The 15801-nt window shown below is 43.4% G+C and overlaps 1 protein-coding gene across 1 annotated transcript in view; it reads right to left on the bottom strand.

The window, feature by feature from the left end:
* Positions 1 to 14213: 14213 nt before the first annotated feature.
* The window catches only part of CUNH8orf33 (chromosome unknown C8orf33 homolog), a 13966-nt gene continuing 12378 nt past the window's right edge, over positions 14214 to 15801 (bottom strand). Inside the window, exon 7 of the mRNA XM_018574992.1 lies at positions 14214 to 14464. Within this exon, the coding sequence (XP_018430494.1) occupies positions 14256 to 14464 (209 nt within the window). The 3' untranslated portion in view covers positions 14214 to 14255. The remainder of the gene's footprint in view (positions 14465 to 15801) is intronic.

Consider the following 15801-nt stretch of genomic DNA (forward strand, 5'->3'; position numbering starts at 1 on the left):
ATTAAACTGTTGTCAACATGTTCCCTTAGAGCAGAGTACCCAAGCTTTGGCCCTCCAGCTGTTGTGGAATAAAAGGGTTCTACAAGGCATTGTAAGACTCTAAGAACCACAGGCATGGCTTCCAGAGGCAGATGCATGACCGGATTTGTAGTTTCACCTCATCTGGAGGGCTGAAGTTTGGATATTCATGTTGTAGCCCCCATCACCTTTTGTGAGGTGGCTACTAGACATTTAGTGATAGCCAGGGCTATTGTCAGCCTGGTTGGATTATAGTTGGCATTTATCTGGTTAATTCCAGGTGCCTGGCATGGACTGTACCTATCTGGGTGGAGTGTGACTCTGCTATATTGTGGGACAGCCAATGAGAGGCACTGTAAGTGTATGTACAGTACAACAGCCAATCACTGGGTTTCTCTCAATCAGTGGTGCATGGTGGGATAGGGTACAAATACTGGAGGGAATTGCCATGTGCTCAGACTAGTTCGGGACCAGCCATGGATTAGCACAGGGCCGTGTGCTGTCCAGCCACCCCCCAGGCTAGGCCTGAGGCCTGGGGGTGGGCAGTGTTTCCTTGGGGCCTCCAGTATGGAGGAGGCCTGTGTTGCCACCAGAAGAGGGGGACCAGAGAAGCTGATATCTGTTGAAGATACCTGGAACTTAAAGGACTCCAGGGGCATGGCTGGTATCTCTCCTGCTGATGATTTATGCTCATCCCTACTCATCTGTTACTCCAAATACTATTTCCTGTACGTATGTCTGCCTTGATGTCTAGGATCCTTATACCCTCTCTCCCCAGTGTGAAGAGTTGATAAAAGTTATTAGAGGGCAGTTAAATGTTAATGGAGCAGCTGAAGACCAAATCCCCTAGACAGATTAGTGATGACCCGGGTTTATTCCAGCGGCTTCTAAGGGGGTGAGCACTACACTGTCTTAGAGTACCAGGTGAGGATTACCTCCCAATTAGCACTGCAGTTTTCGTGCATTCTTTAGGTCGAGTTATACTAACAAGGAGCCGTATTGGCTTCTAGTACTGGATAAACTCAAGACAACCTGAGCACATCCAAGTCCCTCATTGGCTGTTTCCATGGAATAAAGTGATATAATATTCTGTTGACTCTTAGAAGGTCATGGCCGTGTTATGTTACTAGTCTGACATCTTTTGTCAAGTGTTAAAAAATGTGTATGACTTTACAGAAAATGAATGAGTCACTCAGAACCTCAGAACTATTTCCTTATTCACTCTCTCTTGCTTTCCACTACTCTTTCTACTCTTGTTCATGTTTTACAGTAATCCACAGATCTAGATTTTTCACTGCCATCAACTAAGAGTGGGCAGAACAACAAAAATTAATTCTAATGAAATGAGTTATAGAATTTTGTACGTTGTTCTTTTACCCAAAAGTGATGTAATGGTTAGCATTGCCATTGGCTGGGTCAACCAATGGTCAACCATATTTCTTGGACACTCCAACAGTGAGATCCTTCAGACATAGTTCCTTATTGTGCCTGTCCTTCTGAGAGTTTTTAGTGTTCCTGGACACCTTTGTGTGTTCCAGTGACTCCATTATATAGAATACATAAAAAATCCAACAAGAGGAGGAAAACCTTGTGATGGCCTCAGAGGACATGAAGACCCAGAAACTCAATGCAGAGATCTAATCAATACAGTCCCTAAGATATATAGGTGGTTAAACTCTCCAGCATCTACCAAAAACTGGAATATCTGTTCAGGAGAGGCAAAAGTAAAGGAAGGATGAGGATGACTCCCCCTAAAACTGTCTCTTCAAAAGCATCAATGATGGCAGCTCCCATAGTTCCATCCTTCCATCCTATCTTTACCAAAAAAAACAATTATTTGTGGAGCTCAGCTTTAAAACACAGAACATCTAACCAGAGATAACTAGATGTCTTGATCAACATCCATTGGCTCACCATTGATAGATAGATCCACGGATTAAGAGCCACTGTTTTATAATATTACCAGGTCTACCAGTGAAATATCTCCCATCCCTGAATGTGAAAGGAGCATGGGCCTAAATTAATTGGGTAGCTTTAATCTCTTGTTACCAAAAAATTTAAACACAACATCTGCAACATAGAAGGCACTTGGTGATGGACTCATAAACAGTGCCATATTCAGACTTCATGCAGCCCTAGGTACTCCTGAATAAGGGCACCCTTTGTACAAGCTCCGCCCCTTGTGTGATGTTATTTATTTTTCATAAAAACTACATACAGTGTGCACTATTGGGGGCATGCTGTCTTCTTTTTATGCCAAGCTGCAAAAGAAAGATAGTTTCATGGTTCCTGAACTACAAAGAGCCTTGACTCCTGTCTACATCCCCTGCACCCCTTACCTCTACAGTTCTATTTATGAATTTAGCCACAAATGTCCAGAGGAAGATAGAAGAAGGAAACAAAATATGGATATATGATCACTATCTCTATATTTATAGGCTTGCAATTTGACTCACTGTCCAAGCTGCATTACGCACTGGCCTAGCAGTGACTAATGATAAATACAGTCCTGTCTGTACTATCAGGTAGCCGAACCATATTTGATGCTCCCCCATAGCTATCACTTTGTTACAAAAATTATTTTCTGTGTTCTTGATTTTCTGCTATTTAAGCCATCACTAGACTTGGAAAAAAAAATGACTGGTAAAATTGTAAATTTTACCGAAATTTTTTCAAGTGTATGTTAGGACACAAAAATATACAGTACATCTCAACAATGCATGTGCATTTCCCCATGTTTTATTTCTTTAAATAGCCTGTAAATAAAGAAGAATATCTGGTGATCTGCCAGAAATGCACTCAGCAGTCCTGCTGTAGGCTGCGAACATAAAGACTAATCCTCCTGTAGTCTCAAAATGTTACCTAGGAGGGCTAGTTAGACTCATTAAGACAGGGGTAGCCAAACTCCGGCCCTCCAGCTGTGGCAAAACTACAAATCCCATAATGCACCTCTCTCCGGGAGTCATGTCTGTGGCTGTGAGAATCTTGCAATGCCTCATGGGATTTGTAGTTCCATCACAGCTGGAGGGCCGGAGTTTGGCTACCCCTGCATTAAGATAACACTGGAAGTGTGCAAAGAACACAGGGCAGCTCTGAATTTATGACTTAATCAATAGGTATATTTTTACACTTATCAAACAGACATGTTAGGTGGCTTATTTAAAGCGGTAATACACCACTGTGTCCAATTTGCCATAATGTACAAGTACGCACAGCACACTTGCACAATATGGCAAACTTACCTTTCGAGTGTGATCTTCTTCAGCAATGTGTGATGAATCCTCTGTCTTCCTCTAGTACCGGCGCCAGGTCTGGGTTCCATGGGAAGCCTCTTTGGCCATTGTGTGGCCATTTATAATGTAACTCCTGTGCGTTCACACGGGATTTACATCTTTACCGGCAACTGGATCATTTACACTATCTTAGAGATGCTGTGAATGAGCTGAGTGTGTACTTACCGCCGCCAGGTCTGGGTTCCATGGGAAGCCTCTTTGGCCATTGATAATGTAACTCCTGTGCGTTCACATGGGAGTTACATCTTTCCTGTACGGGATCATTAACGCCATCTTAGAGATGCTGTGAATGAGTGAGTGTGTACTTACCGCCGCCAGATCTGGGTTCCATGGGAAGCCTCTTTGGCCATCCATTGATAATGTAACTCCTGTGCATTCACACAGGATTTACATCTTTCCTCGTAACAGGATCATTCACGCCATCTTAGAGTTGCTGAGAATGAGCTGAGGGTGTACTGAGTGTAAAACATTGCTTTGAGATAGAGGGATAACTTTTTTTCCTGCCTCCTAGCAATAATTCATTTATTTTTAACTTCCGTTTTATTAGACCAAAAGGTAGCAGATAAGAAAAGTAAATTTTTAGGGTTCACATACGTGACTCGGGCTCACAGGTAATATCATTTTTGTATTAGATCCAAAAGGTGCCCAAGTTCCAGGACCCACCAGGTATTAGTTACATCTCTAACTGGATTACTGTAAGCATTAATACAGTTAGTTCATGACAACCGAAGCCAAAGTGAACCTGGTGGCCTTAGCTTTGATCAACAGATCCACATCTGTTCTAGGTTTCTTAGCTCGAGTTGTCATAAATCTTTCCTTGTGTTTCTAAATTCCAGAAACAGGGCCCCTTTAACAAATCAGCAGTTACATTTACTATCTAGATCCTAAAAGTCCACTAACTAGAATGGACGCCCTAGATCGGCTGAAAAGGTTACAAGCCTGGTATTTACTTTATGTAGTTCCTCTAATAGGAAGATGTATTATGCAATCCATGTGAGCTAATACTGTAAATTGCAGAATATGTTGCTGGCAGCCTGCGGTCCACTTTTGACATTCAGGAGGTGTGAGCTCAGCCCATCTGAATATCCAAGCATGAGATACTGCTGGATCACGACAACATAGTCCAGCATTCCAGCGAAGGCCTTTCAGTAACTAAATCCAACATCTGCTCATCCATATGGATAGCATGCACTCCGGGGCTCGTCAGCTGTTATTAGACCGACCCAAACATGGTCTGATCAATGACCGTTATAAAATTCAGCTTTTCTCCTTAGAAATTTCTGCCTGGGGTAAGAATATTACTGTATCAGGTCTGAAGAACCATCAATGGAGCCCATAGGCACATAATGTTTGGAGCCCAAAGCCATACCCCTGTGTTGGTATAATTCTTTTAATGTACTTCACAACTTTTTGAGATAAGAAAAAAAAAAAAAAAGCATAGCTTTTAGCACAAAGTGAGTAGGAAAAGCTCACACTCCTGCCTGCCCCGGTTACATAAACTATATAGAATGCATATGCAAAACAATTGATTGAACCCACAAGTGCTTTTTCACCACAACGTTTCCTTTTATTGTAGCTTTTCAAAATACCAAATGCAGTAATTTAGAGTCTGGCTAAAAGGATTGCTGGCAATACTCTCCTCCTTTCCATTGCTGTTTCCCACAGTAATGAATTTTTTTGCTATTAAAGGCCCTTCGTATTTAAACCGGGAAGGCTGAGGACATACTGTGACTGTGAGTGCAGGGCTTCAAGGATCTGACCCTTATAATGATGCAGAGATGTAGCTCCCTACATGTAATGATGCAGAGATGTAGCTCCCTACATCATTGAGAACTGCTGAGTATCAGGGAACAAAACAAAAATCAAAGGAAGAGCACCCATTCCCTTAGCTGACCTGCCTGAAGACATCTCGAATACATATGAAAAAGCACAATGGGACGGGGGGGCTTCTTTTGCGGAGGGGGGGTTGAGGCTGGGGCTTTAAATATTGCATTTTTTCACAAAGGTCTTTACATCAGACCAAAAAGAGAAACAACTAAGTAGGAAGGTGGGCTAGAGGTGCTTGCCTGCAACAGAGGTACAGTCACTCCAAATAAGGGCCAGATGTACATGATTTTACTGGTACTAACCCAACTTTAAATATTTTAATGTGTATATCAACCCTTATAGGAGGACGTCATTGCTACTGATGATGAGGGGAAAATGTGTGGCCACCCGACTAGTCAGGGAAAAGCCTCTTTGTCTCTGCCAGCTATAGGCACAGGCCTAGTGTGCATAACACTCATTGTACATCTATAGGCTTATTCCTGTAAGGAAGAGGAAATTGCAATTACTTTGCAAAATGAAGTAGACCACAACAGTAGGACATAATTTGCCAATGGCATACAAAACTGTTATTTTGGTTTTAAGTGAGCTCTGGTGGGCTGAATCTACAGTGGCATTATTCACCACCATGATGTTTCTACAGTGGTTTGTGTCTTTGGCTCTTCCAACAAAGGATAATTAGTTATGTTTCAGTGTCTTCACCCGCCCCAGGATAAGGCGAGAATTCAACAGCAGGGATTAGTTTGGTGTTAGGGATTAGGGTTGGGGTTTAGGGGCTTTAGTTTGACTGTAAGGATTACTAGGGGAAGTTGAGCGTTAAGAGCTCATTATAGCAGTCAAGTTGAAAGATGGGCTTTATTTATATCGTGCTAGTTGAAGAAGATGGAACCCATGTAAGAAGCAATTAAAAATACAGGCAGCTACAATAAAGAAAAGTAGTTAAGGGCTAGGCTTAGAATGTTTTTGATTAGTTGGTCTGGACGGCAATCATTGGGCTTGTGCAATGTTGTGGTTACAACGCACACATGGTACCAGGCCCTTTCCTTCTTGGACATAAGGACTATTAGCACCATCTGGCACAGAAATTGTCTACCATACAATAAAGAGACCCAGTCACTTATCCCACTTAGGGCAAAGAGTCTGTTTATTGCCCAACCCTCAACCACTCAACCCCCCCAACCCAACAGTGCTTCCCCAATGCACTGCCGGAGCCACTCCAAGATACTGATTGCTTCTGGGTATGGAGGTGCATGTGACATTCTCCACCTCTACCATCTAAGAGGTAGTGACATCTTCAACTTTGTGTAAGCTCTGACACTGGAGGTCTGCGGAGCAATGGAACATGGCGGGGCGGGGGGTAATATATGTGGGTAGGTGTATACTCTGAATATGTAGGCTGACGGAGTCAGACTGGTAATAAAGGACTGTACATTTCCAACCTTGTACAAGAAACAGTGCAGGGAGCAAAGTGTTGCATACAAAGTGTAGAAACACATAGCAACCAATAGGAAATCTCTTTGCTGGAGTCAGACCACTAGGAGATTGGGTCCTATGGGCACTGCACTTTGCTCTTAGCCCCTTGCATTTCTGTATGAATAAGCTTCAATGTGTGGTCACCATTGAGATTTATTCACATTTACGTTGTTTAGTGGTGGCACCAGAGCCGGACTTCCCACAAGGCCAACCAATGCCCAGCCTCGGGGCAGCATTGAGCAGAGGGGCAGCAGAGGTGTGGAATTCCTATCTCCCGATGCCCGGGTGGGTAGTTGTTTTCTACATTTAGCCCCTGCTTTGGGCAAGCAGAGCTAAATGTACAGCGGGGGAAGCCACCTCTTGTGTTGTACAAGTGATTTCGGCAACATTGTATGGTGCAGGTCTGCCATTCTCCATGGGGGGGAGGATTGGGCGGGTAGGGGGTGCATTGAGGAACCTGGCAGAGAAAGTAAATCCGGCCCTGGTTACACAGAATGAAAACCTTGTATTAGAAGGGGGCAGTTCTCGCCACTCAGATGTGAATGGGCCCTGTGGGAACTAACAAGTCCCCTGAAGACCATACAAACAAGGTCAATATACACACACACAAACATGACCACCAACCATTTTTCTCCCACAGCAGCTGTATGAAGATAGGCATCACTGGACCTATAGGGTACCCAGTCACACCCCATGTTATATCAAAGTACAAAATGTATTTTGGCAACATATTAAAAACCAATAAAAACATTAATATGTGCAAGTTATATTTCACTTTGACTCTATTTGTGTAATCTGCCTCAAATATAGGCATCCCCATTTATCATCTATTTATAAATGGTACCTCATTGTAACACTTTTCTAAGCATATCCAGATTGTATCTTAGTAGATGCTGACCAAAATAGATGATCGACTGGAGATGTCTCAACACGTTTCACAGATGTAACGCATTGAGACATGTACTTTGCTATAACATGGAATATTGTGACTGGATACCTAAAAAATCTCCATCTCTTTTGCCTTACCTTGTAAAATCTCATCTATTGGGATGTAGTACCCTACGGGCCAACCTATTCAATGTAGTACCCTACAGGCCAACCTATTTTTGTAGCAAATACAAATCAATGGACCTATGATATCTCAGGTATTGGTGGACCCAGTTTGGTTGAATCACCCAACTACTTCCTAGACCTTTCAGGGATTCAGAAGGTGGGACTTCTTTTTTGCACAGTAATATATTACAAAACCCACCGGTGGGGCTGCTCAAGTAATATGAAAAGTCCTCGAGTAATTCAACCAGCTTGTTTTCACCCAAAAGGTGTACTTCAGTTTTCAGCAGTCTTGGCCTTTAAATCTAAGCCTAGTTTAATCTTTGTACATATTTTCTAAACTTCTATCCTTTAAAGTGTATCTAAACCCAAGAACAAACATGTAATATATTGCAACTGACAAGTTCTTAGGTGTAGTGGCTGCATTAATTTGATGTTCACCTGGTGATCCTACCAGTTACACACTTCCTGCCCTGCGGTGACAACATTCAAGCTGGTCATACACTGGTCATACACGATCATATTAAAAATCTCATCTGAGCATTTGATAATGCCATCGGAGACTTGGCAAATGGCAGTCGAAGTTCCAATGGATTTTAACATTCTATTTTGGAAAGGAATGGAGTTTCCCGAGTGAAAATCACATTCCCTCTTAAAATGTTGTTGGTTCGAGAAATAATTTCAATCCTGTTCCTTGAATCTTATTTTGACACTAAGCTCAAAATCAATAGTCAATTTGACCCCATCAACCGTTAGACAGTAGAATGAACATTCCAAAAACATATTTTTCTGAACGAAATTCTACTGGTGCATGCCCAGCTTAACTAACTGTATTGTATCTAAAGCTGCCCATACACCTTACAATTATCGTTCGAAAAACAAAATCGATCGGGTTTTCGTACGATAATTGGCCAGTTGATGGAAAGAGAACGATCATAATTACTGTACAACTGGCCAAATTTCCTCAATCGGTCAGACTGGAAAACTTTATTCAAATCGTACATAAATCGATGTAATAATGGTGTTTTCGTACGGAAAAAAAACGCAACATTAACACTGCACACGCGCAAATTAAAATCCGTTGTGTTGATCGACGAAATTCGTCCAGTTAGTAGTGCTAACGAGCGATAATCAAAAACTACATTGGTCTGTGCATGATGGGGTATTCAAGTGGAAATCGAACGGGGGTTCGATGACGGGACGAAAGAAATCGAATGATAATTGTAAGGCGTATGGCCAGCTTAAGGAGAAACAGAGTCACCATAGAACAGGAATTGTGTTAGGCCTACAGAAACCCTCCCCTTCCTTTCCTTATCTCCATATCATTGTGGAGAAGTGAACTGTAGTCCACATAGGAGTACTGGGAAACCTAATAACATTGACAGGGTTATTCACAAAAGGGTGAAGAGTTTGGAGAAGGCAGGAGAAGTGAACAATCTAGGACATCATAGCTGATATGGAAAAATTCTCCAATTCAGTTCACTTTCCTGTTCAGCTATGTTGTCCTAGATTGTTTCCTTCTCCTGCCTTCTCCAAACTCTTCACCCTTTTGGGAATAACCCTGTTAGATTTTAGCTCAGTGTCCAAGAAGGTACACACGGTTTCTGGCAGGAGCAATAGGAATTTTTCTGAGATTTACTTAGCCCGAAAAAGGACAATTTAATGCATCCATCACATCTAAGAACAGGTAGACTGCAATATATTACATTTTTGGTCTTAGCTTTCGATATACTTCATGCAAATCCTGACATCTAACAGGACATAACATTAATCATTGATGTCTGAGGAAACTTTGAAAGAGAGAATTGATTAAATCAAAACCCACATTTGGACAATGATTTTGTAGCTCAAGTGTTATTTATATTCACATATAATTCATGAGCTGCTAATTCTGGTCTAGGTTTCAGTGCTCATGCTGACTGGACTGTTCCTCCTGGCCTCGTCCCATACCTGAACCCTGCGCTGGCTCGGCTGGTAGGCAGACTGGGTATGCTCTGGCTCTTTGCCCACTGGTTCTTGAGTTTCCAAGTCTTTAATGTGCAGAGGAGACTCTTGGGCTTTCTCCTGAACAACAGGCTTCTTCCTTTCCTGATGGACTTCTTTCTTCTTAGGCTCGTCTTGATACAGCAATTTGTTCAGCCGCTCCATCATCTTCTCCATGTCGTCTTCTTGCAGCTCTAGGCTCTTTCCACTGGAGCTGGAGTAGGAAGCCGTACTCGGGGCAGATTTCTTGCTGATGCTTTCGGGCTCCGGTTCTTTGCTGGACTTTAAGGTAAAAATAAAAAGGAAAAGGGCAAATACAGTGAGGCAGAGGGACAAGATCCATACTTCATCCATTTTCTGCTTCTTGTGTTCCTGGAGAACCTCTCTGGAATCTTATTGCTCAAGTCCTTGTAGCACCACACAAAATCAGAAGGATCGCCTTTCGACGGCAACGTCAGGAAAGTAAGAAGAGTTTGCAGTTCTGTAAACAAAATCAAAAATCAATGTCCAATGCTATAAAAATATAACAATTTTCTCCTTGGTTCTTACTAGGAGGTCAAATGTACAAAATGTATTCTAGAACGAATTCGCAATTTGCCAAAAAAAGTATATATTGCTCAAAAACAAAACAAAAACAAGGTCAGGATCACTTGGCTGGTGTTGATTGCAGGATAAAATGTGCTTTATTGTGAGGGATATCCGTCTTGTCCAGCGACTGTCAATATTCTAAGTTATTGGTGTGTCCCATCCAGTCTTGGTCTGTATGTCTCCTCTGCTGTTGTCCTTATACCATTCCCACAATCTCCCACACAGACTGCTCCCTGCATCCCCTTTTGCAGGAGGAGGGCGGGGCTTTTGGAGCCTTGTTTTTGATTGACAGCTGTGTATTACAGACAGCAGTTGGCCCTATTCTGTTTCTCTTGGTGTGAGAAGGTTAATGTACAAGTAACAAATAACATAATCATTCTACACTGCACACAGAACATTCGAAATGAAAGCATCTGCAAACCCAATGACTAAAGTCTAATATAAGCACAGGGGTGGGCAACTCCGGCTCTCCAGCTGTTGTGGAACTACAAGTCCCATGAGGCATTGCAAGGCTGACAGTTACAGGTATGACTCGCAGAGGCCGACGCATGTTGGCATTTGTAGTTAAAGCACAGCTGGAGGGTCGGAGTTGCCCACCACCCTACTTTAATGTGTTCAAGTCATTTTAAAAGTCATCTTTTTTGTTAATCTGAACCTTTCATTAAGGAATACTCGGTCATCCTGCACATAGATCCTGTTACAGGGACTTCTTGTTATCAAGTGACATGGCTCTGTCCCTGCCTGATGAAGGTACTCTGAGTGGTCCCGATTCCCGAAACGTTGTGATGCGACAAAATGTGTGTTGCATCAATAAATGATCACTTTCTGAAGATTTGACCATGGTGTGCTGGTGATACATTTTGCTACTAAGCCTCTGTCCCCCAAATGACCTCCTGCGTTGTCACCCTGTCATTTGATTGCCCAATGAGGGCTACAAGCGACTGTTGCACAATCACGATAGATAAAAATTAAGTATATCTAAAACAAAAACCTTTTTTTGGCTAGAGTAGGGAAGAATTAGAACCCCCGTTTTTTCTTTTTTTTAAACACAGGTAAATAGAAATTTCAGGGGCGGAGGGATTGGGAACAAAGTGGAAATAACATATTAAAGTGGAATTACATATAGGAGATAGCACACATAAGGATGATGATAAATATTCACAAAGTTAAGCTAAATCATGGGCGAGCAACTAATTAAGAATGGGTCCACTTGGACCCACCTAATATTTAGATCTCCCCCTTTTTCTCCAGTAGAGGATGTGGAATTAGAATAAATGAGAGATGAGTGTATAAGAGTAGAAATGGAGAATATAAGGCTGTGAGATATAAAACTATACTTATGATGATAGTAAAGTAATGCAGCAGCTTTTTTTCTTTTTTAGATGGAGACATTTCAAGATAAGCTATTTAAGGAATAAGCCAAGATGTCTGTTTCTTACTCTGAAGTTATATAAATGTGTTATATATTTTTCTATGTATATTAAATAAAAACATATTAACCAAAAAAAAAAAAAAAGAACCCGTTTAATTGCTATATTTGATGCTATATTATGCTGAAATTTATGAACCTTTAAACACACATTGCATAGTTGTCACCAGGGCTGTTGCCTCAGGCAGCATCTCTTTGGGTCACGTGCAGGGGGCGGCAGGCAGAGCGGCAAGGCACAATGTTTGCAGTGTGCCTGCTGCCTCTTTTTTCTGCCAGGGCGCCCCAGGTTGCTAAGAGCCAGGCTGTGATGTGTCTATACATACATATTTCCCTGCCCAGCTCTTTGCAACCTGGGATGCTCTTGCCGGCATCCCACTGAGCTCCTGGCAACCAGTGATGTAACTGAGCTTGATGGGACACCGGCCAGTGTCCCAGGTTGCTAAGAGCAAGGAGAGGAGATGCAGAGCACTTGCACATCTCTCCCCGTCTGGCTCTTAGCGGTGTCACTCTCCACCAGAAACACCCCCCCCAACTGTGCATCATCCAGCACCACCCCCACGAAATGCAATTCGGCCATCACTGGAGTCGAGTGCATGTAGACAGGAAGTAGCTGCAGGTGATCAGCAGCACTGACATGGAAAAAAGGTGAAAAGAAGTATTTTATTTGACAAAATATATCAACTGTTTATGATACATGGTGCTTTAGCATAGTAAATGCCATTCCATTAAGGTTTACATATACTTAAATTTCCCTGCCAAAAGTACCGCAGCAGGATCCCACGTGACCTCAGCTGAACGGTGATATCAGCCCTGATCCTTCCCTTCAGCAGTGATCATGTAGTACAGGGGTAGGCAAACTGCACACTCCAGCTGTTGTGGAACTACAAGTCCAATTATGCACTTTTGATCACCTGACCAGCTGCTGTGGGATGTTGTAACAGTGGTTGCTACAAGGAAAGCAAGTATTCCAGGGTGTCTTTGGTGTTCGTCATTAAATTTCTTACTGAAGATGCAACCTTGAATATCTTACAGGAAACCAGTATTGCTAAAAAAACAAACACACACAAGAAACTAACACTGAAAACAAAAATGTTACAAAAATCTAACATCCTCCAATTGTATTTAGTCAGTTTATGGCCACTGAGCTCCAAATAATGTCATTTATTTTGTACACTAAAATAATGGCTTTTATACATTTTTATTTCTTCTAAACTAGACAACTTAGATAATAAACCGCGTCCGCCAGTTCCTCATTCACCGGCACATTTATTAATCATTAAACAAAGAGATTCATAATGAAAAGGCACTCTGATGTCCTAGGCTATACAAGCTCTTTCGATGAAATGGTTCTTCAGCAGTAGATTGAAGGAGGACTCGAGTCTCACTTTTTTTAATGCACACTCTGTGGGATTGCAAGGGAAGAATTGTCCATAGTTACCTGCAAAACTGTGTTTCCCGAGTAATAGCATCAGGATCTATGGCAGCACAGCTCAGAGGTCATAGGCATTCCGCGCCCCCTTTGTAGAATGTTAATACACTCTTACATCTACATAAGGGACACAGGACATTGCAGCATGGCTGTTAAATGAGAAGGGAGGATGAAGGATGCCCTGTGCAGTGATGTGCTATACTCATTCTGCAGTACCTCTTGTAAAGAGACCCTGTCCCCCAGACCGTTCATTTGCATGAATATTTACATTTAGATTATTTATACATGGTATTGACCTGTAAAAGCCTCCCTTCATCTAAAATCCCTGAGTCTGCTGCTGTGTGCCACCATCTTGGATGTGATGTCAGCAGCCCATCTGTGAAACTCTACAGTACTCCTCTGCACAGGTCGCATGCACAATTTTTCCCTTGCAGTATTCTAGGGTTTGCATTAGGGATGCAACAATACTAGTATCTGTGCCAATACCGAGTATTTGGGCGAGTACTCGTACTCACCCAAATGCTCCGATACTTACCTCTGATACCGGAACTCTCTCAACTCTGACCGGCAGTCCCGAGGGAGCATGGAGCCGGCTTCCTTTCCAATCAGGAAGCCGGCTCCATGTGCTGCTATTCAGCCTGGCTTTCTAACCAATCAGGAAGCCAGGTGGCACGTAATGACCCGCCTCCCTGATTAGTCAGGAAGCCAGGCTGCCTAGGAATAAGTGAAGCTGGCTTCCTAGCCAATCAGGAAGCCAGGGGGGCGGGTCATGATGTGTCACTAAGCAGCCTGGCATCCTGACCAATCGGGAGGCCGGATGGCACCTCATGACTCGCTGCCCAGCTTCCTGATTGGTCAGGAAGCCAGGCAGCCTCTGAAGCCGGTGTTCTTTCACTAGAACAGCAGCTTCACAGACAATAAGGATGCTGGGCGAAGGGTCATGATCGGCCGCCCGACTTCCTGATAATCAGGGCACCGGTAATCGGTATCGGCGAGTACCGAAAAAAAAAATATCGGTACTTGATACCGAAAAATCAGTATCGGTGGATTCCTAGTTTGCATGAAAATTTTTTTTAGCTCTCCCTTAAATAAAAGTAATAGGTGAGGTGCACACTGGTGTAGGACATCCATCGACAAATGACAGCTATGCTGTCCATGAGGTCATTCATTACAAGAAATTGAAACGGAACGGCTCCTGGGATGACTGGAAAATGAATCCTCCTTGGTCAGGAGCTGCCTGGGTAGGCGGGTCTTGGGAGTCGGCGGGAAGGTCTTGCCCATTGTCGCTGTGGGATTGGCGTGCGCTCTTCCGGAAAACCTTGCTGCTCTTCCGTCTTGCGGTTTCTGAAACCTCAATTACCCGTGCAGATTTGGCAGCTGCAAATTACAAGACAGTTAAAGAAGAACTAAACTGAAATGTCAAGTAGATGTAAAAGATCCTTTAGATCACTCAGGTATTTGAAGTATGTGACAAATTGTACTGATAATGACTACTTTACAACACACACAGGGACCATGGGGAACAAAAGTAGCCACCCTCCAGAAGGAAGGACAGTGTCAGCACCAATTCAGAGATGATTGGAGGATCTACAGCCGAGTGATACACAAATAAGATACATTTTTGTTGATAGTTAAGGTATGTGAATATATTTTTAAGATTTAACTCCCGAATTTAATGTCACTTTAAGGAAGACAATACTGTCGGGATCCTCCCCAATGATCTTCCTCACTGTGACTGACAGTGATCGCTGAGAGCTGCTGCACGTTCACGAATATATGGACATGCGCAGCAGCTCTCCCCACCCATCTCTCTCCTCACCTTCACGTCCCGACGTCTGTGCCCGCCTTCCAGAGTCGCTGCGGTGTAGCCTTGGATCCCCTTCTCTCCTTCATCTGCCCTGCCTACTCCACGTGCTGTCTGCAGGGATCCCCAGTGACAAAATTCACCATATATGGACTTGCTCATATGTGGTAAATGATGGAGAGAGAGAGGTCTCCTTCCCCACTCTCTCTTCTAGGATGTCAGCGTGACACAGGGCAAGGAGAGAGAGTGGGGAAGGAGCCCTCTCTCTCTCCATCATTTACCACATATGAGCAAGTCCATATATATGGTGAATTGTGTCACTGGGGATCCCTGCTGATCGGATGCTTGCCAGTCTGCAGGGATCTCCAGTGACATCATTCACCATATATGGACTTGCTCATATGTGGTAAATGCTGAAGAGAGAGCCCTCTTTCCCCTCTCTCTTCAGCGATCCCCAGTGATTCTAGGATGTCAGCGTGACATAGGGCAGGGAGAGAGAGAGGAGAAGGAGCCCCCTCTCTCTCTCTTCATCATTTACCACATATGGGCAAGTCCATATATGGTGAATGATGTCACTGGGGATCCCTGCAGACTGGCAAGCATCCGATCAGCAGGGATCCCCAGTGACATGATAATTCACCATTTATGGGCTTTGTCAGGATCCAGAGCACCCCCAGGTGGCGCTGGAGCCAGGTCCTGCAGTTCCTGTGCTCGCCTGCGGGTGTCTCCAGCAGCCAGGGACTGTAAGGAACCTGCAGCTCCAGTACTCACCTGCGGGTGTGCCCCAGCTGTGAGTGATCATCCCATCACCTGGTGCTTCCTGGGAGGGTATTTAGGCCCTCCCTGCAGTCAGGAAGCTGGCTCAGTATTGCGTCGCCTGCACTTGACTGATTCCTGAACCCAGCTTCCT

Source organism: Nanorana parkeri, unplaced genomic scaffold, assembly GCF_000935625.1.
Source record: "Nanorana parkeri isolate BGI_ZX_2015 unplaced genomic scaffold, ASM93562v1 scaffold3447, whole genome shotgun sequence".
Lineage (NCBI taxonomy): Eukaryota > Metazoa > Chordata > Amphibia > Anura > Dicroglossidae > Nanorana > Nanorana parkeri.